The sequence below is a fragment of the Cyprinus carpio genome, chromosome B12 (assembly GCF_018340385.1).
Source record: "Cyprinus carpio isolate SPL01 chromosome B12, ASM1834038v1, whole genome shotgun sequence".
NCBI classification, from domain to species: Eukaryota; Metazoa; Chordata; class Actinopteri; order Cypriniformes; family Cyprinidae; genus Cyprinus; species Cyprinus carpio.
Genome location: NC_056608.1, coordinates 21,651,254 through 21,676,269, shown reverse-complemented (window position 1 = coordinate 21,676,269; position 25,016 = coordinate 21,651,254). Strand labels below are relative to the sequence as shown.

At 34.5% G+C, this 25,016-nt stretch overlaps 1 protein-coding gene across 1 annotated transcript in view; it reads right to left on the bottom strand.

Moving 5' to 3' along the window:
• The window catches only part of LOC109073915 (cadherin-18-like), a 77,689-nt gene that overhangs the window by 49,307 nt on the left and 3,366 nt on the right, over positions 1–25,016 (bottom strand). The window contains 2 exon segments of the mRNA XM_042735944.1: positions 5,881–6,000; positions 14,345–14,639. Of these exon segments, the coding sequence (XP_042591878.1) occupies positions 5,881–6,000; positions 14,345–14,639 (415 nt within the window).

Sequence of the window (25,016 nt, the reverse complement as noted above, 5' to 3'; positions counted from 1 at the left end):
CAAGAATCTGTGATTTGTTCATTCTCTTTAACTTTTATTTAACTGACAAAAGTACAAAGACCAGTTTTTTCAAAGTTTTCACTGACCAACGTAAATGTATTTTGTAAATATGAACAAATTTTTGACAGCTGCAACACATTCCAAAAAATGTTGGGACAGAGGCAAAATAAAAGTGAAAAGGTTATAGAATATCCAAGTTAAACTGTTTTGAAACAGTTCACAGTAAGCAGGTGAAATGGAAATGGCTCATCACTTTGTGCCAAATTTCACGAGAGAAGTGTCCAACGAATCAAATCACATTTTGCAATGTAAAATTGCAAAGAATTTAGGTCTTTCATCTAGTACCATACATAATATTGTGAAAAGATTCAGGGAATCCAGAGAAATCACAGTACATGTAGGGCAAGGCAGTACACTACAGTTGAATGTGCTTGATCATTGAGCCCTCAAATTGCATTGCATAAGAAACTGTCATGCTGCAGTATTAAAGGGGTCATATGATGCTGCTAAAAAGAACATTATTTTGTGTATTTGGTGTAATGAAATGTGTTTATGCAGTTTAAGGTTAAAAAAAAACATATTATTTCCCACATACTGTACATTACTGTTTCCCCTTCTGCCCCGCCTTCTGAAACGTGTCGATTTTCACAAGGCTCATCTCTCTGAAAAGTGAGGTGTGCTGTGATTGGCCAAATGCCTCAAATGTGAGATGGAAATGTTACGCCTCTTAACATATTGTGAAGCCTTGTCTGGCCAGAGCGACGAGGCAAAAACATAAAACCCATTATACACGTGATATAAACATGATTTCTAGTCGTGTCCTCTTTTGGAAGGCAAAAACAAAGTAGTTTCGCTTTCTCAACGAAACAACGTCACACACCGTGGCCTTGAGTGAGCGGAGGCCAGAGGCCTAGAGTGAGCGATGAAAACCATTTCCTCAGCGACCAGAACGGATCAGCACCATGCATGTCTTGCAGCAACCACATGTGACGACCCCGGGCTGGACGCCGCTTCATCCACGATGAAAACCATTTCCTCAGCGACCAGCACGGATCAGCTCCAGGCATGACGAAGCGGATATCATCCTCTTTTGGAAGGCCAAACAAAGTAGTTTCGCTTTCACAGTGAAACACACAGCGTCTATACGACATGACGGCGGTGGCAACAATACTACAACGATAATAAAAGGTACGCCTTCTTTCTTTGTGTGAACATCTGGGCGGCGTTATGCAAATCTTCCCAAATACTGTCTCCCATAGAAAATGTATGGCTAATCATGAAAAGGAGAATCAGACAACAACAATCACAGACTGCTGAGAATCTGAAGTCTTGTATCAAGCAAGACTGGACAACATTTTTGCTTGCAGAACTTTAACAATTAATATCCTCAGTTCTCAATCAATGAAACACTGTAATTAAAAGGAAGGTTGATGTGACACAGTGATAAACATGCCTCCGTCCCAACTTTTTTGGAGTGTGTTGCAGCTGTCAAAAATACAAATGTGTTCATATTTACAAAATACATTTACGTTGGTCAGTGAAAACTTTGGAAATCTTTTCTTTGTACTTTTGCCAATTAAATAAAAGTTAAAGAGAATGAACAAATCACATATTCTTGATTTTATTGCATTTTACAAAATGTCCCAACTTCTCTGGAATTGGGGTTGTATTTTTAAAAAATGAATGCTTTTTGTTGAGCAAGAATTAATTCAATTGATCAAAAGTGACAGTAAATACATTTGTTCAAAAGATTTATATTTTAAATAAATGCTGTTCATTTTTTTTCTTGTGGACCAAATCAGCATATTAGAATAATTTCTGAAGGATCATGTGACACTGAAGAGTAATGATGCTGAAAAAAAACAAACAAACAACAACAACAACAACAAAAAAAACATTTTAAAATATATTCAAATAGTAAACAGTTATTTAAAATTTTAATAATTTCACAATATTACAGGTTTTCTGTATTTTTGATTAAATAAACACAACCTATATATATATATATATTCATATATATATATATATATATATACAGAAGTGATCCAATATATATATATATATATTCCCATTATATTTGAGTTACAGCTTTCAAAGTGTACTGTATCAGAAGTGATCCATATAGTTTGTGGGGTCATATGACATACATTAGATTCATGATATTATCAGTTCATCAGTTTAACGCAGTCAGATTCTGTAGAGATCACAGACAACGTATAGCTAAACAGATTTCAACATAAAAAAAGCATAAAAGTTTTTCATCAATATATATATATATATATATATATATATATATATATATAGATATATATATATATATTCCACTGTCTGTCAGAATATATTTACAAGATCCACAACAGTCTGTCAGAATATATTTACAAGATGGAGATTTTCCGAAAGAAAAATCTCTAGAAAGTCTTGCTAACATGACCCCGGGCATCATGCATAAAACTTTGCATTACCTTCTTTAAACACATAGCAGAATCTGCATATACACCCACAACACTGGGTCACGGCTTCAGCAGAGCAGCACCACAAAAAAAAAAACTCTTGACATGCACGTCAGAAGCAAAATGCTTTCTCAATCTAATACATCTACTCTCTCATCTATGTGCCTCGCACACTTTGAGTTTTTACAGCTGTCAGAGACTGTAAATCAGATGTCAGTGACAGGCATCATTTCCTACAGAGACAATGGAACAATAACTCTTCCATCTGATCAAAAGTGTGACGTTGAGAACGATTAGAGCTGTCATTAGCTATTGTTTCTAAATAAAAAAATACAACAATTTAAAACTATATAATACCAGTATCAAGATATTAAACACTTCTAAAAAAGAAAAAATATACATATAAATATAGAAAAAAAATACATTTCTTTAGAGTAAACAGATAAATCAGGCACAATATGACAATAAAAGTGCCTTGAGAAAGAGAAAAGGGTAAATTTTTATTCCATGTCACTTTCGAGGTACTCAAGATATGTGCTGGCACATCTCAGTATATTAATTTTATACATCTCCAAATGGGATATTTGTGTACACTATAGTATTAAATGTCCTGAAAGATAGTTTGTGAGAGATTGAAAGTGAAGTATCACTAACAGACAATACACTAAAGCAAGGTTAAGTCAATTGTTCTTGTCTTTTTCTCTTTCTCATACAATCCCCTCAATCGTTTCTCATGTCTCCTGTCTGAATGCATTAAGTCCTTGTACACCGTCTAAAAAAACTCAGTCTGTCAAAACTGATACTGTCTCTCGCCACACTTCCTTTAAGCTTTTCATCTCCAAAAACTCAAAAAAAAAAAAAAAAAAAATCCTTAAAGAACCCACAAACACACCTTATACAGCTATTAACAGCAGAAAACATCAATTGCACATTGCACAAAAATATTATAATACGAAAGGCTTCAAATACAGAATGGCAGAAAGTGCTTAAGCGCATCCTGTGTGCAGAATGATGCACTTGAAGCAACATGAAGTCACAGCGAGCAGCGCTCCACATAGAAAAGTTCAAAGCATAAAGGGAAGAGTTACTGATGCGTAGTGTATAAAATCTGTGCATTAGTTTACTGAGCAGTTTCTTTTAACAGTTTTAAATTTCAAAGTTTTAAATTCTTCACAGTTCCCCTGCAAAATGCTGCATTAGTCTTTAGTAAAGACCAAACATTTACAAATCTGGATGGACTGTATTATCAAAGCACTAGTCTGCCAGTACTGATGGATGGGATTTACAAGAGCCTGTGTGAAGGCTGTGAGGTGTCTAGTGATTATCATCAACAACTTATTTTATGCTTTTCTAGCAGTATTTCTCAAAATAGTCATTGTATTGTGATCATGACTATGCATTGCAGATGCTTGTGTGTGTGAGATATAGGTAAAGTAGTGAAGCGTGGGGTATTTCAGCACCATGGACAGTACCAGGAATTACAATAAAGGAATGGAGCATTTCAGCACCACGGACAGCAGCAGATATTAACCCTATGACAAATAAAAGAAAATCAACAGCATGTTAGTTAAAACTACTTGGAGATTTGACATGCATAATGTCAGAGGTTGTGTGGAAAAGTCAATGTGTTTGCAAACCATTTTATCAATTTAAAGGGGTCATCGGATGCCCATTTTCCACAAGTTGATATGTTTCTTTAGAGTCTTAATGAAAAGTCTGCAACATAATTTGGTTAAAATTTCTCAATGGTAGTGTAAAACAACACCGTTTTTATCATGTCAAAAACAGCTTTGTCTAGAGCATGCTGTTTTATTGCATTCCGCTTTAAATGCAAATGAGCTTTGCTGACCCTGCCCCTCTCTTCCGAACCGCTCTCTGAGAGACAGTAAACTTTAGCCGCATTCATCATAAAACTAGCTAACTAGCACATTATTAGGAAAGGCGATTTGCAAAGATTCATTAAAAAAACCTTACACTCACTTCTTCTGGATCACAAATGATTTGAGCAAACATAGATGCATTTAGATAGATCGGGGGCGCATTCCCTTTAGAAACAAAGGTAATCAACTGCGTCTTCAGCGGCTCACATGTCGAGAGTAAATGACGACTGCTATATTCATTATTACATCCAACAACAAAACACCTCCATCTCTTAGGAGAGATTGTCTGATGTCACAAAGACAGGCATCTGAGATCGGCTCGATTTGAGAAAGAGGAAATGATTTAACAAGATAAAAAAAAAAAAAAAAAAAACCTGGGTGGATTTTTATCATTATAGGGTGGTTGTGTACACACACTGCCAACACACATTTCTGTTCAAACAGCTTGTAAAAGTGCATGTAGCATCCGGTGACCCCTTTAAGCTGACATTTCCAAGTGAGAAACTTTGCCTTGTACACACAAAGCAGGATGCAATTTTATTTGTTGGGAATTGGTTGGTTTTCAGTCTTTCTGTCCTACATTTTTTTCTTATGTATTTATTTCCTTCCTTTTGACTTTTCCCTTTTCCTTTTATCTTTCCTTCCATCCATTTTTCTTTTTTTTCTCTAATACTGCCTTACTATCACTTCCTTCTTTATTGTTCTCCTACCTTTATTTATTTGTCTGTTTCTTTCTTCCTTCTCTCTTACCTTCCATCAGTTTCCCTTGTCTTTCATTGCCCCTTTTCTGTTTTAATCATTCCTTTGTTAATTTCTCTCCCTCACTTCTTGCTTGCTTTTTCTTCCTTCCTCTTCACTTTTTTTCCTTCCCAATCCATTTTCCCAATCCTTTTTTATTTTTCCCAAACTTTCCTTCTTTTTTTTGTTTTCTTCCCTGTTCTGTCCTGACTTAAGTCATTCCTTCCTATATTTATCCTTGCTTCTTTGTTTTTTTTTCCTCCTTCCCACTACATTTTCCCTCCTTTCTTTTTCTTCCTTCCTTCCCTCCTTTGTCTTTCCTTTGTTCTTCTCGCTATCTTAACTTTTGCTTCTTGACACAAAACAAACTGTCTCCATTAACATTTAATGGTTCCTTGTAAAAACCCTCAAACAATGTCCACCTCTAATGAACACCAAATCCATCTCAAAGCACTCTGAATCTCATTCTCTCTCCAACCGTCTGTCTTTATCCCTGAAAGCCTTTACACAATGTTCTCTCCACCTCATTCTCCAGGGATGCTCTCCATTATAGAGCCGAGATCCAAACAATACAGCACACATGTCGAGCTCTATTTCTGAACAGTGAAGGGTGCTGGTGGTGTATTGTATTGCTCACAGCTGTATTCTGAGAAACAAACTTCACAGTACAACTCTTATGAAAAGCTAGGGAGTGTAGTTTTTAATTGTACACCTACTTGACGAAATGCGGCAGCAGTTTTAAACCAGCAAGCAATAAAAGCACTATTGATTCACCTTCAGAGACACACGATGAAAAGAAGTCATGAATTTACCAGTTTTGGGGTCAATGGAGAAGTAAGGCTGTCCGTGCAGAACACTGTATACCACCCGCGCACTGTTTCCATATGTAGGGTCATCTGCGTCGGTCGCTGTCACTTGAAAAACTGATGTACCTGCAGAAAGAGAAAGAATAAAACATTGGTGCTGTGAGTTTGAAGGGTGGTTCGAATGTACCTAAAGGAATATTTAATTTGATCAATTTGATGAAAATGTACTCAGTTCATCCAATATTTAGATGAGCTTCTTCATCAGTACAGACTTGGAGGAATTTAGCATTACATCACTTTTTCATGATTTGATCCTCTGCTGTGAATGAGTGACATCAGAATCCAAACAACTGAAAGAAAAAATATCTGTTTGGACTCTCATTCTGACGGCACCCATTCACTGCAGAGGATCCACTGGTGAGCAACATATTCAATTACATATATTTTTTTTTTTTTCATTTTCATTTACATTTAGTCATTTAACAGATGCTTTTATCCAAAGGAACTTACAAGGACAACAGAAGCAAACAAATCTAACAAAAGAGCAACAATATGTAAGTACAAATGAGAAGACTCTAGTAGCAAGGTATTTTTATTTATAATATACTGTGTGTGTGTGTGTGTATATATGTATATGTATATGTATATATATATATATATATATATATATATATATATATATATATATATATATATATATATATATACACACACACACACACACACACACATTTGCACACATAAACAAAAAGAAAAAGTAGATAGAATAGTAAACTAGTACGCTTGTTAGCTTTTTTTTTAAATAAAAAAATAGACATAGATAAAGTAGAATTAAGACAGAATAGAAAGTGCTAGAGTTAGAGGGTCAAATAAAGATGGACAGGTGTGTTTTTAATCATTTCTTGAAGATGGCTAAGGAGGCAGCTGCTCGGATTGAGTTGGGCAGGACATTCCACCAGGAGGGAACAGTTAATGAAAAAGTCAGTGAAAGTAATTTTGTGCCTCTTTGGGATGGCACAATAATGCATCGTTCACTTACAGAATGCAAGCTTCTAGAAGGCACATAACTCTGAATTAGTGCATTTAGGTAAAGGAGTGCAGAGCCAGTGTTGGTTTTGTAGGCAAACATTAATGCCTTGAATTTTATGCGACCAGCTATTGGTAGCTAGTGCAAATTGAGGAACAGAGGTGTGATGTGCATTCTTTTCAGCTCATTAAAGATTAATCTTGCAACAGCATTTTGGATTAATTGTAGAGGTTTGATAGAAGTGGCTGGAAGACCTGCCAAGAGAGCACTGCAATAGTCTAGCCTGGATAGAACAAGAGCTTGAACAAGGAGTTGTGTTGCATGTTCTGAAAGACAGGGCCTGATCTTCCTAATGTTGTATAAAGCAAATCTACAGGACCGGGCAGTTTTAGCAAAGTGGTCTGAGAAATTTAGCTTATCATCAATCACAACTCCAAGATTTATATATGGTTGATGAGCCTAACTGGATGGTGAAATTGTGATCATCAGATCATCAGGATGAAATGAGAGGAAGAGTTGAGTGTCATCAGCATACCAGTGATATGAAAAGATAAGTGACGAGCGGCAGAGAACCAACTAAATGACAGTACCTAGTGATGCTATTGTGACGAGTGGGGAGGGCCGAGAGCCATGGGAATGAAGTGAGGCCGGTGGAGTTAATGATGATGAGCGGCACCTGCGCCACTCACCAGTCTCGAGTCCTACGGAGGAGCTCCGTAAGAATAAAAGGAGTAGTGACGACAGTGCAAGACGAGAGAGCCAGGCCTGGAATATATGTTGTTTTTGTGTGTTTGTGCTATTTCCAGTTCTGTTTGTTTATTAAAATTGTTTAAATGTTCGCCGGTTCCCGCCTCCTTCTTCACGTGATTATGAACGTTTGTTACATTGGTGCTGAAACCTGGGAGAAAGGGACACGCTGTCTCGCTGCTGAGGGGGATCGCAGTGCTGAGGAAGTCAGGCAGCAGCAAGAGGCGGAGACTGCCAGTGGCTGCCTGAGGTGGTGGTACTGGAGCGATTGAAGACAAGGTGGGACGGAGGGCTCGCTGCTGCACACCTGGGCCGAGGAGGGGTGGCTGCTGTCCGAGAGGGAGCGGAGTAGTCAGCGGCATTCGCCAAGAGGCTGGAGCCTGCTGCCATCCGCCATGTTCGGGGAGGAGTAGGGAACGGGGGACTCACTGCCGGCTGCCCACGACCAGAGGAGCGTCTGGCCATCCACCAAAGATGTCCAGTACCATCGCATGGCGACACGAGTGAGAGTCTCTCAGCTGGTTGAGGACCAAGCGGCAGTGTGTCCCAGAACCGGGCAGAGAATTTTTAAATTTTTCTCCTCATCCTTCCATCTCCTTTTCTCTCGCCTCATCTGTCCATAACCCCAGGTGCTGTGGCCGGCGTGACAGGCCCCCGGGGGGGAGTAGAGTGCAGTCTTGTGAGTACCCCCTGGCCTGCGAGGGGCAATGGGGGTATGTGACGAGTGAGGCAGGACCAAGAGCTGAGGGAACGGAACGAGGCCAGTGGAGTAAATGATGATGAGCGACACCTGCACCACTCATCGGTCTCGAATCCCACTGAGGAGCTCCGGAAGGATGAACGGAGGAGTGACAACAGTGCAAGACGAGAGAGGACCAGTCCTGGACAGCTATGTAGACAGAGAAGAGAAGTGGTCCAAGAACTGAGCCCTGAGGCACCCCAGTAGCTAGATGTTGTGACTTGGAGGACCTATCTGAAAGGTAAGACTCAAACCACTGGAGTGCGGTTCCTAAGATGCCATTTTGCAATAGGGTTGACAGGAGGATCTGGTGGTTCACCATATCAAATGCAGCGAACAGATCCAGCCAGATCTGGATAAAAAATTTTGAAGCCACTTTTGTCCGTCTTCAACAACTGAAAGCAAGGTAGTCTCGGTCGAATATCCACTTCTGAAGCCAGACTGGTAGCTGCCCAGGAGGTTTTTCTGTGTGAGAAAGGCAGATACTTGGTTGAACACAACTCGTTTTTTTTTTTTTTTGTGTTTGCGATGTGTTTTTGCAATGAAAGGTAGATGGGAAACTGGTCTGTAGTTCTCTAAAAAAAAAGATTTTTTCATATCTGTTCGAGTGGAGAAACAAACTCATTTACATCTAGGATGGCCTGAGCAATTTTCAGCAATTGTTAATTTTTATGTGAACTAATCCTTTAATGTGTTTGCGTTTGTGGGGAAAAATGTCAAATTAAATACAACACAAGTGGACTGTCCTGAACGATTCATCAAACACCATCACATCGTCTTCATGGAGACATAAAACAAGTCTCTTATCAAACCAGGAGAGTTTCTCCACTGTTTCTGCTCAGATTAAATCAACATAGATTAAAGACAGGCTGGAAATGCAGTTGTGTGCTTAGTAATCTCTCTCTCTGTCTTTTAAGCCCTCTCATTCCCTGCTCTGTCTTTGTTCATTTCAGCCATCCGCTTACAGTCTGTCTTTCTTGCAATCATTTTTTTTTTTTCCAGCTGACAGTAGATCTCTCATTCCTCACACTGGCTCGGGTCACATTTCTCATCTGCACTTGTTCTTGCTCACTTTCATCACAGCTCACCGGGTTCAATTCATCCATCTGCATTATCTGATGCTGACTTACTGCAAACACCACAAAACATTTTATGCAGTTTTGGGGGCTGAGGCGTAAAATACGATTATGGAGGCAAAATTTTGAATTTCCTTCTTTATCTTTCTCAGTCTCATTGCAGAGGTAAATTGTCTCTCTTTACTGAAGAAGAAAGAATGAAAATCATTATTTCTGCCTTTTCAAGTATTTTTATACTGGTATAGAAGTTTTCTGTTCTGTATTTATGTATCTTACTGAAACAGTTGGGAAGGACATTAAAAATTAAATTAACTATTAAAATAAAATAAAACAAAAGAATAAACAAAATAAAAAATAAATAAATAAAATATTCAGTGTTTATATAGTTAATGCATTGTTCTTTTTATCTTATTGACGATTTTGTTTATTGTATTACACATAAATATAACAGTTTAGTGAGGTTTATGATTAATATGGTGGGGGGAGAAAAACAGTATCATTACAGCATATACTGTCTGAACAAAAGTATTTCCACTGGAAATCAAGACAAAAAAACTGATTAATAAAATGATTTTCTGCAGTGTTCTCTTGTGGTGAGACCCAGCCAGAGCAAAGACGAAAAGCCGTGTTCTCTCACAAAGACTTTCAAAAGCTTTTCAATTACGGTCATCACTCAGCATAATACACATGAGAGAGACAAAGTTCACTGCTTTCTGCATAGTTCAACAGCATAAAGACCAGATAGCCGCAATTACTGTTACAGCTTCAGATAAGTATAATTTGGGTTCTAATCCTGAAGCTTCAGTGGGTTAAAATGAGTTATCTCACCCCTCTCTGTACCCTATCCAGCTCTCAGCTTCAGTGAAAACATTTCTATCAGACTCTAGCAGCAGCTGGAAATCTACAAAAACATCACGACTATAACCCACGACCAGCAGATGAACTGTGCATGTGGAGGGAGTAATGTTTCTGCACCACTAATAAAGATATTGAGTTTTACAAACTCCTAATCAAAATCGTACCAATCCAAAATCCCATAAAAAAAATCGTACCCAAATAAAAAAAAAAAAATAATAAATAAATAGTACACACTCGAAGCTGGGTAATATTTAGAAGTCAATACTGATCTTCTGCAGTTTAACATGGCTGTACACACTCAGCAGCCACTTTATCAGGTACCCCTGTGGAAAAAGACCAGCTTACACCAGCATGAATTTCCAGGCTGGCTTATGCTGGCTTTGGTGCAAATTTTTCTACTTGTTTCTACTTGACTCAACAGACACATTCACAGATCCTAAGATAATGAGACTGACTTTCATAGTGTATTTTGCCTTAGATAGATAGATAGACAGACAGATAGATAGATAGATAGATAGATAGATAGATAGATAGATAGATAGACAGACAGATAGATAGTTCTTTCACAGCTCTTGTTATCAGTCTCTCAGAGCTGAAGGTCTGGCTCGTATCCAGTCAATCAATTCAGACTGCCAGAGACAAACCATCAACACACAATTAGATCCTGAGCTCTCCAACACACAGGGAATATTGACAGTGCTGGTCTAGTGCTGCATGGGGGCATAAGTGTGAGCGTCCAGACAGACTCAGTCGGCTCACAGATGCTTACAGATAAACCCCTTCAAATGCTCAATCCCAGAATAAGAGGAAACAAGACTAATTATTCATTTCCCCCTTTTTCTGTCGATCCTTGTTACCAAGCATCTCTTCTCCATGTATCCCATCAATACTAATCGACTGAGCATGTGTTCCTCCAGCTCAAACCGCCAGCTGAGGTGATGCTGTGCTGCTGGACCAACTCTGGCTTATATGGTTAGTCTTACATTTCCAAATGGAATGATTATGAAAAAGGTTGCACTGATAGTTTGTATCCCTGTGGAAACATATTGAGTGCTAATCCCAGTGTGAATGTTTTGTTTACTTAGATACAATCAAAATATGTTTACCAAAACAAAAATACTGAAATAAAATCCCACAGTGGATATCTGGAGATGAGTTAATTAACAGTGAGCAGTGCACCTTCTGTGGTACATGTGCCCTTGAATCTGTGTGCACTGCAAAACAAAAATAATTTTCTTAATGAGCATTTTTGACTAGTAACAACATAATATAAAATATATAAAAATACAAAAAAAAAAAAAATATCGTCAAAAGCACAGTGGCATTGTAAAATATTATTACAACTGAAAATTGTAATATAATACTACTACTACTACTACTACTACTACTACGAAAAATGTAATAATAATATATAATAATATAAATAGTTATTTTAAATTGCAATAATTTAAAAAAATATTACTAATAATAATAATAATAATAATGGGACATTAATGTTTCATTGCTAAAATTGTATATAATATATTTAAATAGTTATTTTAAATTGCAATAATGTTTTACAATATTACTGTTTCTAATGGTATGTAATGTAAAATAATTTTAAAAGCGGTATTGGATTTTTATGATTTTAAACATTTCAAATTGCAATAATATTTTTCAGTACTACAGATTTTGACGTTATTAAAAAAAATAACAATAAAATCTTAGAGATCCTAAACAAAATGTATATAGATATATAAAATGTTAATGTGAAATACTTTTAAAAGTGGTTAGAATTTTAAACATGGTTTTGGATTATGATTTTAAACACTTATTTTAACAGGTAATAATATTTTATAATATTACTATTTTTGATAGTATTTTTGGTCATATACATATGTGTATATGATACCTTAAAATAAAAATAATAACTAAAAATTTAAATTACTTTTAAAGTTTGACATCATAATATTTTCAATTGGTATAATACAACTGATACAAATAAAACAACAGTTTGGATTGTAATAATATTTTACAACGTTGCTTTGCTTTTGACATAATTTTTGACCATATTAAAAATATTATTAAAATTTCAATTTATGTAATTACTACAACTGAACTGTTTAAATGAAATCATAATGATCCCAAACTCTATAAAACATGAACATGGAAACATACAGTATATTTATTTTGTTACATTTCTGCTTAAAACAAGAACAATTACACAAATATGTAATCTGTATCAAAATTCCAAATAGTTAGACAATGTCAGTCTGGCAAATGGGAGTCACATGAAGCTGTACTTTGAATTTACAGTCACCATCTTAACTCAAATCAAGTAGACCAGATTCATCTGGTTTTCAAATGTTGTATTTGCAAGAGGAACAAATCTATCAGATGCCACTGACATCCTATAAAGCAGAGCATCACCTCGAGAGAAAACTGTGATGGTGAAGTGGACAGTCCAGAAGCGTGTAATAGACTCCTTTAACACTGATTGCAGCTGGTACTCAAATCTTACGATACCACAGATCATTGTATGGGCTTCAGTTGCTATGGCAACAGCCAATTGGGACCTAAATAAACAATAAACAAAGCTTTCTAAACCCACAGGCCATAATCTCTACCGAGATGTGTTTCACACTGCCAAAATAAAGAGAAATATTTCACTTGTACATGCAAGCCAGGAATATAGCCTTCAAGACTCCCAAAGAGATCCAAAAACTGTATCTGGCGCGGCTGAGAGTGAGAACATGTGCCACAGTGACATTCTGCACATATGACACAAAATCTTTCTCTTCTGATATATCAATAATATAATAGGCAGTTTCTGGAAATCAACAGTGACATACTGTGTGTAGGCTGGAAGTGAGTTTACAGGAGAAATGTTCCTCTAAAACAGTGGTTCATAACCTCTTTTGATCTGAACACAAGACGCCTTGTGCCATAAAACTACTTTTGTAGGATGATAAAATACATGGAAAAAACTAATTTACAAAAGTAACATGCATCTTCAGCTAATAACTATATTGCATTAGTGCTAAAATAATAATAATAATAATAATAATAATAATCATCAGCATCCTCCTCCTTGGTCAGTATATAAAAAAGAAAGCAAGAAATATGAAATTACTCAATGCATCCATTTCCAAATTCACTTGAATACAGCACATCATAATTTCAACTTTGGAATTCATTAGTACGTTGCATTATATCCATCAAACTGTTCTGATGAATAAACTAAACTTAACACTTAATCCATTCACTACACTAAACTTGACAAAAATCTGCACCAATTAAATATGAATTGTTATATTAATAAATTATAGGAATGTATGTAAAGCTTAAATAAAAATAAAATAGCATCCCCCCATTTGCTTGCGATCAATGGTGCCAACACTATGCAACAATGGGAAAAATGAAATGAATGAAAAAAATATATATTTATATACATAAATAGGTATGCATAAGGTATCTAAAAAAAAACAGATAAATAGAAAAAAAATAGATAAAAAATACATATAAATAAATATAAATATATAAATATAATTAATATATTTAAACTATATGGATATCATTAAATACATATTGTTGCAGTTTTATTTTTTATTAAAAAAAAGATTTAAAAAATCATACATGTTCCAAAATTAATTAAATAAAACGTAAATCATATATTTCATAGGTAAAGAATCATTTTATAGGACAAGTGAAAAAAAATGGATTTTTACACAGAGGCAACATGATGCAATCAAGCATTAAATGCAAAATTAAGTTAAAAGTTAAATGTGTAAAATTTTGCAGCATTTAACAAATTTAATTGAGCTTATAAGTTAATGTAAGAACTAATTCCACATTAGTATTTCTATCACAATCTCATAAACCCCCTGCAGTTCCATCACAAACCCTGGGGAAACCCTGCTGTAAGGGAATCTCTCTCTCTTTCTCTCTGTATATGTTTTCACTAGCACATAGTGCTCTCTAAGAGCTGTCAAACAACTAAAAACAAAAAAAAAAAAAGACAATAAGAAAATAAGGAAATCTTACCAACTTCCGCCATCTCAGGCACAGTTGTGACGAAGGGTCCGTCTGGGAATTTGGGGGCGTTGTCATTAATATCCTGAACTTTTATAATGAACTCTGACTCTGGCTCCAGGGGTTTGTTGGTGTTGAGGTCAATGGCCTGCGCGTGAAGAACATAATGTGATTTCTTTTCCCGGTCCAGACTTTTGGTGGCGTGGATGTCTCCCGTTACCTCGTTGATGATGAAGATACTCCCTGCTCCTTCACCACTGAGGATGTACCTGACCGAACCATCGCCTTTGTCTGAATTAGAATGTAGCTGAAATGAGAGACAAAGATACGTTGGTGTGTGACTGCTGATATGAATCAATATATTACGATATATTCAATTAGCAGAGCTCATTAAGCACTTAATCTTCCAACATACCCTTAGGCTAGAAACCTTTTATGTACCTGATTTGCAAAAGTAAGTAAATTCATTAAATTTTTATGAGTGGCTTTTGGTTTTTGCCTGTGCAGTGATGCTAGGGTGGTTGCTAGGGTGCGCCTTGTGATTGTTAGGTAAATACTTACTCTTCAGGAAGTCAAACTACAAATTTCGTACTTATAATTGTTTCTGCACATTGAACTGGAACAGGAAAAGGAATTTATCCTATACACATCACCATTAAAGTGATTTTATACAGAAAAGGAAAATGCTGTACTATATGTTGAATTATGGTTAATCGTCTGAGAAGTGAAATCTCAGATCATTCAGTGTTGACATGAGATCTTACCCTAGTGCAATGTCAACAGAGAGAGAGAGAGAGAGAGAGAGAGAGAGAGAGAGAGAGGCCAAAAAAAAACTGCTTAATTGATATAAAGAGGGTTACTCACAGCTCTCTAGCCGATGGCTACCATCTCAAACATCTTAAAGCTTATGACAAATACAAGACATTTCTAAAATAAATAATCCAGCATGAATCCTGCAGACTGAACCTTAGCAAATTTAACTAAAACTTGTATACACACATTCATACATGAATTTGCATTACCCTAATGTATTTGGAAGCTATCTATGTTTCTCATTAATGTCAGTAGTGATTTTAGAATATTCTCATTATTGTAATGCAATAACATGTGCTTCCATTTATTGTTTGTTTGATTATTATAAACAATAATAATGCGTATTATTATTATTATTATTATTATTATTATTATTATTATTATTATTAAACAAACAAACAAAATTGAAACAAACCCCAAAATACTACTACTAATACTACTACTTTTATTTATTTATTATTATTATAATAATAATAATAATAATAATAATAATAATAATAATAATAATAATAATAATAATAATAATAATAATCCTTCTTCTTCTTCTTCTTCTTCTTCTTATTATTATTATTATTATTATTATTATTATTATTATTATTATTATTATTATTATTATTATATAATTGTAATAATGTGTTTAAATTGGGCTTAAACTGACCCAAGATTTTATATATATCAAAGGCACATATTTAAGGAATTAAAATGTACAATAACTGGTCAAGTTACAGATTACAGTTGTTATTTTGATAAGTAATGTTTATTGTGACTCCATACATAAAGACAATAAAGGCAAACTCAACAGAACAAGAGGGTTAAATGATCATAAATGTAAGGTCAAATATATGATATATGCATGCTTTATACTTTTAACAATATATTATTGTACTTCATTCTCATTACAGTGAATATTTATTATTATTATTTAGTCATTCATTCATCCATTCATTTTGCATTACGGTCATGATACTTGGGCAGAAATGTGCTTAATTGTCATAAAACAAAGTCAAGATTCCAAACATCTTAATTAACCTACAAACCTACATCATTTTATTCATGCACAAATAAAATTATCTATTCTTCTGTTGATTTGAGGGTGAAATGTGACCTGAGTACGTTCTTTAAAACTTTCACAAGGTTCACCCATCTAAATGCCATCTGCACTTTCAAGACTTCTTTGAGTCTTTGCTCTAACAGTTACCTCTTTTTGGGAACTGAACGAGTGATTCAGCACATGTCTGACTGCACTGCACACCCTCTAGATGCTCCGGATAATAATTAAGAAAGCCCTAAATAACAATACTGTCATTCCCAAAGCATGGCAAGAAACGACAAGAGCGGTTAATGTTTCAGGAAGGCGTAGTGTGAACCCATGGGATACCTGCTGTCTGAGCTCTGCACACAACAAGCAGTCTGCTCAATGCATGGTGTCTCAAGGCTCATTGGTTTTGTGATAAGGCAAAACATTGACAGAACACTCAAAGCGCTGAAAGCCCTGGTTCTCCCGAGTGTTTTATTGTCACTATCCAATAAGTGTCAGATTGTGATCCACTCAAACTCAGTTTAATGACTCCAGCACAAACTGAAGCAAACAAAAGCTTACAACTTGAGCCATTCAACATATTTACTTGCTTAATAAACATAACTGTACATGAATTATCAGTGCAGAAATGATTGGATTATGTTAACTAGTAGCCAAATGGGTTTTTAGGCACTTGCATTCAGTTCCCGATTCATTCTGGTATGAAACATCCACTTTTCATGATCCAGTCAATTCCAGTTTAATTCCATTGAATATACTGAATTCAATATGAATTTTTCAGCATCATTACTTGATGCTCAATAAACACATCATCAAAACATAAAACTTAGACTCTCTCACTCTCTCTCACTTTTTAATTCCTGGACACCCCCCCAAATATTATATATATATATATATATATATATATATATATATATATATATATATATATATATATATATATATATTTTTTTTTTTTTTTTTTTTCCCAATTTATAAAACAAAATATAAAACAAAACTTATATCTGTGAATAAAATTGCAAATAAAATAAAAGAATCAATAAAATAATCAAACCTTAAGCATTCCTTTCATTTAATCTTAATATTGTATGTTGCATTTTGAGTCAAATCACAGCTGGCCTTAAGATCATTTAAGGCATTTTCTAAAATTGCGACACAACACAAATGAAAAGTAGCTAACACAACACAAATGAAACACTTTAAATGCATTAGAGAGCACAAATAAGATCCTAGACATCGATTATGAAGTTATAATCTGATAAAAAATTTATTACAAGGGCACAGCCCAGTCAGTGGAAATTCAGCAAAAAAAAAAAAAAAAAAAATTGCCACAGAAGACCCTATACTCTTCAATCACACCATCACATGAAGGGGTGAAACTCATTCCCTGGATTATTTGACTGTTTGAGGCCAAGAATTGTACCGTGGCCGGTAATACAAACAGCGATGCTGAAATTAAGTCGTAATTAAAGGAGAGCGTGGGCTGATTGCACAGCCGGGTCGTCGGAGGGAGTGAACTGTCCGTTTGTGTCAGTAAACAGAGCACTCAGGCGAGCAGTCAGTAATTAGCTGAACGGTCAGAGCTCACACGCACCCTAGAACCTCTCCAATCAAAAGACAAGTTAATTAAACTTTATGCTAGAAGCCTGTAAACAAAATCAGTTGCAGCCACAGTGAATCTGCACCAATTATTCTACGTTATCTTCTCAAAAAACAATCAACTTTTTTTTGAATGCACCTTAATCAGATGAAAAAAGGGGGTTTAGAATAATACATTTACAATTTAGCTTAAGCAAGAGTGCTGCTGTACTAAACTGAGAAACCTTCAGCATCATTGCTTCAGTCTTAAGTGTCACATGATCTTTCAGAAATCATTTTCTAATATGTTGATTTAATGCTCAAGAAACATGTATTATTATTATTATTATTATTATTATTATCATCAATATTAAAAATGTTGTGCAGCTTAATATATTTTGTGGAAATCAAGATTGATTTTCCCTCCTATTTTTTCCCTAAACTTTTTTTTTTAAACAAACAAATAAATAAATAAATATATAAAATAAAATCTTACAGACTCCATAAGTTTTGAATGGTAAGCAATCAATCAATCAATCAATCAATCAATCAATCAATCAAAATAACAAGACATCAAGACATCTTAAAATACACACTTCAAGAGAAATATGTCCTATTTTGTGTATTTTTAGTCTGGTGTAATTTGCTTTCTGCTGCTTTTGCAACAATGGCATTGTGATAACGGGTGCTGTTGGGATTACACACACACACACACACACACACACACACCCCATGACAAATTAAACAGGATTCATTGTGAAATCCCAAATGCTACCATCAGAACTGCTGAACCCAGCCCCATTCCTTTTACTCTCCAGCTCTGCTGCTTCCAAATTTGGTCACAGCTACACAAGGGAACATAAATTTCACTTAACCTGCAGTCAGGCTTCTAATTTGGCCACTGACTTAGCTGGGCACAGGCTAATATATCACACTCTGTCTCTGCAGCGGCTCCACTGACGCTCAGTCAAGCCCTCACTAATGGCAGGAAATAAAAGTGGCACTGGGTCAATAGAGCCAAGACCAGCCAGCTAAAACACAGGGTGGGCCATCATTCCTGGAGTGATAACAAAGTGCAATGTATTAACTTTATCAATTAAATTTAAGTGCCACATATAAAACTGAATCCTATCTGTATATCAACATTTTCAAGCCTACCAAACAAACAAAGCTAAAATATTAAAAGGCAAAACAGGTGTGACACTAAGAACATTGTGAGAAGAAACATCTCCTCCACTTTAACAAGCTCTTTATGAAGAGAGAGAGAGAGAGAGAGAGAGAGAGAGAGAGAGAGACTCTCATGCATAGTGCGAGTTCTTTATATATATATATATATATATATATATATATATATATATATATATATATATATATATATATATATATATATATAAACTAATATTACACTGACTTAAAGTTTGAGTTGAATCTTGCATAATTTAAAAACGTTACATTATTATGAGCTAAAGTAAAAAAAAAAAAAAACAACAATACTGTCCATGACTTATATATTTTTAAAAAAAAAAAAGTAGTGATAATAATAATAATAATAATAATAATAATAATAATAATAATAATAATAATAATAATAATAATAAATTTTAGATATTACAAAATGTTACAATTATTTATTTATTTAGATTTTGGCTAAAGTTGCAATAATAAAATAAAATAAAATAAAATAAAATAAAATAAAATAAAATAAAATAAAATAAAATAAAATAAAATAAAATAAAATAAAATAAAATAATCACTATTAGTTCATATATCAGGCTTAAATGATTCTTTGTCTTCTTTTCCATGAAAACAAATGTGTGAAAAAAATTCAGATTTCAAGACTGTCAGACTCACTAGAACTTTTCTTACTCTATTGGCAAACAATTTTCCTTGTTTTAAACATAAACTTTATTAAATTGTGAATCTAAACTGTTGCTTAAAACAATAAATTATATTAGAGTAAAAAAAGATAAATTCAAGATAAATTCTGTGAAAACAAGTAATATACCATCAAGTAAACTGATCTTTTTTTAAGAAAAGACACAAAAATAATAATTAAGAAAAAGGTTTCTTTTGCCATGTAATTCCTACAAATATAAAAATGTATTTTAATGAATTTTATTTCCATTCACTTTTTACGGCCTTTTCAGCCATTCGCTTATCAAAAATCTCATTATTTCTGGATTTTATCATCCACACTCAGAATATCCACCAAAAATGACACCTCAAATAAAAATTCTCACACTTGTACAGCAACATCCATTACCAGGAGTGACTGTCACCTCTGAATAATGCTCACAGTAACCCTGTAACCTTGGAAACTCAACAAATCTTCTTCACTTATTTCCTTTCCTCTGAAGAAGAAAGCAACTGACCCTTCGTCCAATTTAAGAAATCATTCAAAATTTCCAAGAAAAAAATAAAAAAACAAAGAAAATTTTGCCTAGGCTTTTCTATAAATCACTGACTAGACTTAAATAAACATACAAATGCTTAAAATTATCATTCTGAAAAGTTATTACCAGCTCGTTGCATGCAATTATGATTCACTTAATGGGGTCTATTATTCATATAATGTTTGCAATCATATTACCTGGAGTAAAATCATCCAAAATTGCTGTAAAATTTAGAAGCAAAATGAGTGAAGATAAGTCTCATTAAGTGCAAGTCAGGATGGATGGAGTGTGGCATAGAAAAAAAGCCTCAATGACAGGACAGAAAGTCTTTGAGACGCGGAAGGGAGACAGAATGAAGGAGAGGGAGATGGAGGGAGTATGAGGAGGAGCAAAGGAGAATGAGGTCAAAAAGTAAAATAAACTCATCAATCACTGCTGAGCTTTATGTTCACAATTAGAAAGGTGGACTTGTCTCTGATTAAACTTATCCTTTTTTCATCTCTAGAGCATTTAATCAGTGTGTGTGTGTGTGTGTGTGAACAGTGCCTTTGTTAGAGGTTCAATAATCACTTAATTTTCTTCAGCCTTCACTTTTCTAATCAGGTACATTTGGTCAAACTGAAAAAAAAAAAAAAAAAAAAAAAGATTTAGTGCAACCGCTGCCCAACTGAAAATTAGATTTCCCAGAAGTTGATCTTTCATAGCTCAGGAGACTTACGGTTTTCATATTTCATTTGGTTCAGTATACACCGTTGGTCTCAGATATTCTCTTAAAATTAAAATAGATAATTTTTGAGTGTAGAATCATAAAACTGAAGTCAACATTGAACTTCCTGTTGTGTTGAGGTCAATTTGACTTCTCAAAATACTGGTTAAACTCTTAATTTCTTACTGAAATTTGGTGAATATTTCAAATTTAGGGTCATGAATGTGCATGCTAAGTTTCGACATGTAAATGTGCTTTGAAAAAAAAAATAATTATATATATATATATATATATATATATATATATATATATATATATATATATATTACAACTTCTGTGGTGGGGCCAAAATCCCTCGCAAGGGTTTGAGAACCAAACACCTAATACAAAACAAAACGAAACAAGAAAAAACAGAAGGAAGAAATTATATATATATTTTTTCTCCTCTGAAAAGCTACAACAAAGTTTTCTGTGTTCGCAAGAATCTTTGTTATTGACGATTTGTGGGCCAATTTGACTCAAAACACAGGACACAACACAACATATATACAGACAGACAGACAGACAGACAGACAGACAGACAGACAGACAGACAGATAGATACATGTAGATAGATAGATAGATAGATAGATAGATAGATAGATAGATGATAGATAGATAGATAGATAGATAGATAGATAGATAGATAGATAGATAGATAGATAGATAGATAGATAGATAGATAATAAGGCTTATGAAATGGGTCTGACTCTTTCAAACTGTATTGAAAAAATACCTATGTGGGGAAAGTATTTGCATTTTAGCTGCATAAGTTTAGCCTTGAACACTTTTGTTTCCTCATCCTGTGCTACTCAAAGTGGAAACGGTTCCTTGATTCTGCCAGGGGACCATCCATATATAACCATATGAATAAAACATCCAAACACCTTTTGTATCAGAGGATGTCAAGACCTGTAACGCTGACAGAGTAGAACAGACACATTGGAGGCTAGAGGGTTTTTTGGGCAAATTATGTTGAAATATGCTCAAACCATTTTTGTAAACCTAGTAAAAGACCTTCAGAGGCAAAAAACTGATAGCCAGTCAACAATGGAAAAATACACATACTATATCTACAATCATATGGACATATTCATGTATGCTTATAATAGTTATACTGTAGCTACATTAATATGCATGCATGTAGAGTTGAGTTTCTGCATGACTGTCTAACTCCATGACGTCAGTCCAGACACTCCAGAATTAGATGATCTCTCAAGAACCTAATCCAGTCTAACTTTTTGGTTCCTACCGAAGAATCACAAGATTAAAAATGCAAGATTATGGAATCTGAGAAGGATTTTTGCTTGTACAGCTAAAGAGAGGATAACAGGACTCTCTGAGTCTGTCTCTTCTTCCTCTTGGGTAATGTATGAGTGTCACACAGACCAAGCCTGAAGTTTTTCAAGGACCCTTCTGCAAAAAGAGACACTGCCAGACAGGAGCCAGAACTCCACTGTTTTCCTTTCAAGGACTGACGATATATAAAGCTGCATTGCCTTGGATATTTCGTCATCTGCACAAACATTATATATCATACATGTTACACATGTGTCATGATGCGGAGCATGAGGAATTACAGTCTCCCAAAGCTGAGGATGAACGCTCAGGGATGAGTTACTACCGCAGTCGAGGACCTTGTAGGAAAGTCAAAAAGGTAAAACATACTGGTACTTTGATTCAATAAAAATGAATGAATAAATAAATAAAAACAGAATACAAAAAATAAATAATAATAAAAAAAAAAAAACAGTCTTTCCACAGTGTACATAATGAATTTGGAACCTGGATGATGTTACCAAATAAGTGCAACTGTTTTATTATTATTATTATTATTATTATTATTATTATTATTATTCCATGTGTTTAATATATATATGTGCATTATTTACATAATAATAAATGTTTAATTTGTATTATTGTTTATACAAATTGATATTCATATCAGCACACAAATTAATGTGTGTTTGTGTGTGTGTGTGTGTATATATATATATAATAGTGCTTTCAAATGATTAATCATGATTAATTGCATCCAAAATAAAAGTTTTCATTTGCATAATGTATGTGTGTGTTGTGCATGTTTATTATGTATATATAAACACACACATGCATGCATATATTTAAGAAAACATTTATGTTCATATATGAAATATATTTATTTATACTATAGATTACATGAATATACATACATTCATGTAAATACATGTAAATATTTTCAAAAATATACTGTATATGTTTAATATGTATGCATAATAAATATACACAGTACACACACATATTATGTAAACAAAAAAATTAATTTGGATGTGATTAATTGCGATTAATCGTTTGCCAGGACTAATATACATATGGCTAACTGTGCATTAAAGAACGTGGAGGCCAAGAACCACCCGACGTAAAGGGGTATATAAACGGTTTCAATGCATACCTGCCAGTCAATCAGAATCGAGTATTCAGACAGACAGTAATTTTGAACATTATATATAACATTTAGAATCATGTTTCTGCCTTATATTAAAAATAATTAAAATATCATTTTGAAATATAGTCAAGATTCAATTAATTTATTTTTATATACAATTAATTAATTTATATTAATATTTATTATGCAATGACAATTACATACAAAGTAATGCATGACTATTTTTATTTTATTATTTTATTCATTTTAACATAATATACTAACACACTTTTTCCTTAATTTAAATCAGAATGTTTTTAATATTGTTTTATTTAGCATATATTTATGAAAGCCTGATTCTGCCTCAGATGAAATTATTGTGAAATAAGTAAAAGCTAAAAGTCCCACTGCAAGATATAAAGTCCTTCTTATGAAAAATAGTCACAACTGAGATATGAAAAAAAGATACAGACTTCCATACATATTGGATTTTTCTGTTCTATCAATATTGGGGTTGAAAATGGTTAAATTGCACTGCTACTGAAATTCTGGTATTGCGAAACACTAATGAGTTGTTTACCCATAATACGTTGATTACAAAATCACTTCATGGACCGCTGATGAGGTGATTACTCTAATCACATAGCACTTTGACCCCTAAAGACAGCACGAGTCTCTTGATGAAACAGCTTTTCCGGTCTGTCTTTGAGGATAAGGATGCCACCAGTAAGGCACTCAACCACACGAATACCAGAAAATAAAGAGCAGTAGGAAGGAAGGGTCTATAATCTCAGTTTGTCCCTCACGGGAACCTTTCCTGTGCTACTGCAAGCGTCTGCAAGTTTTAATTAAGCAAAGCCTCAGAATAAACACATCCACTCACACATACACACAAATGAAGGGGCTGAAGGATGAATTGTCTAGAGTCTTTACCGATCTAATTAAGGGTCATTTCGCATCACGGCCATATTTTACCAGCCCCTGTGATAGAGGCGGTAATTAAATATGAGGGAGTTAGCCGCACTAACGATCTTGGGACCTTGCCTTTTGCATGCGCATGTCAAATTGAATCCCTCATAACAGCTTGCTCTTAATGGCATTTTATCGTTGAGGATTAGCATATTCTGTCGATGCTGTAAACAGGGTTCAATTTTTGTAAACTGTTTGAGTACAGAGCGCAGCGGTGGCCAGAGGGCTTCAGGGCATCTTAATCCAACCTGCCGGAGCCAGCCAACTAATCAACACTCTTCTGAAGCAGTTGTGCAGATATGCTAAAAAAGGAAGACAAAATGTAATTATTATTGCATGCAATTAGCAACCTGATAAGGCTAGGTTTTGAAGTAATGCAATTTTAAATCACTGCCATCTGTTTAATACCCAATACAATGTATTAAATTGTATTATTACTATGTCAAGCCACACGAAAAGAAATTGTCTAGTTCTGTCTGTCTCGCTAATATCACAGTTTTTTCCATCTGAACACACAAAATATATATTTTTTTATTTAATATAAATGCTCAGAAAGGCTTTTGCTCTCATTTTGCCTGCCATGCTTACAGCTAAAAAATGTAAATATAACCCTTATTTTCTTCATCTCATTGTCACACAGACGCATTTTTGTACTCGATTTTCTCTCACAGAGGCAATTTTCCATTGTTGCCTGCAAGTCCTCTTGGGAAGTTTGTACTTATGAGCTCAGAAGTTGGAATTAT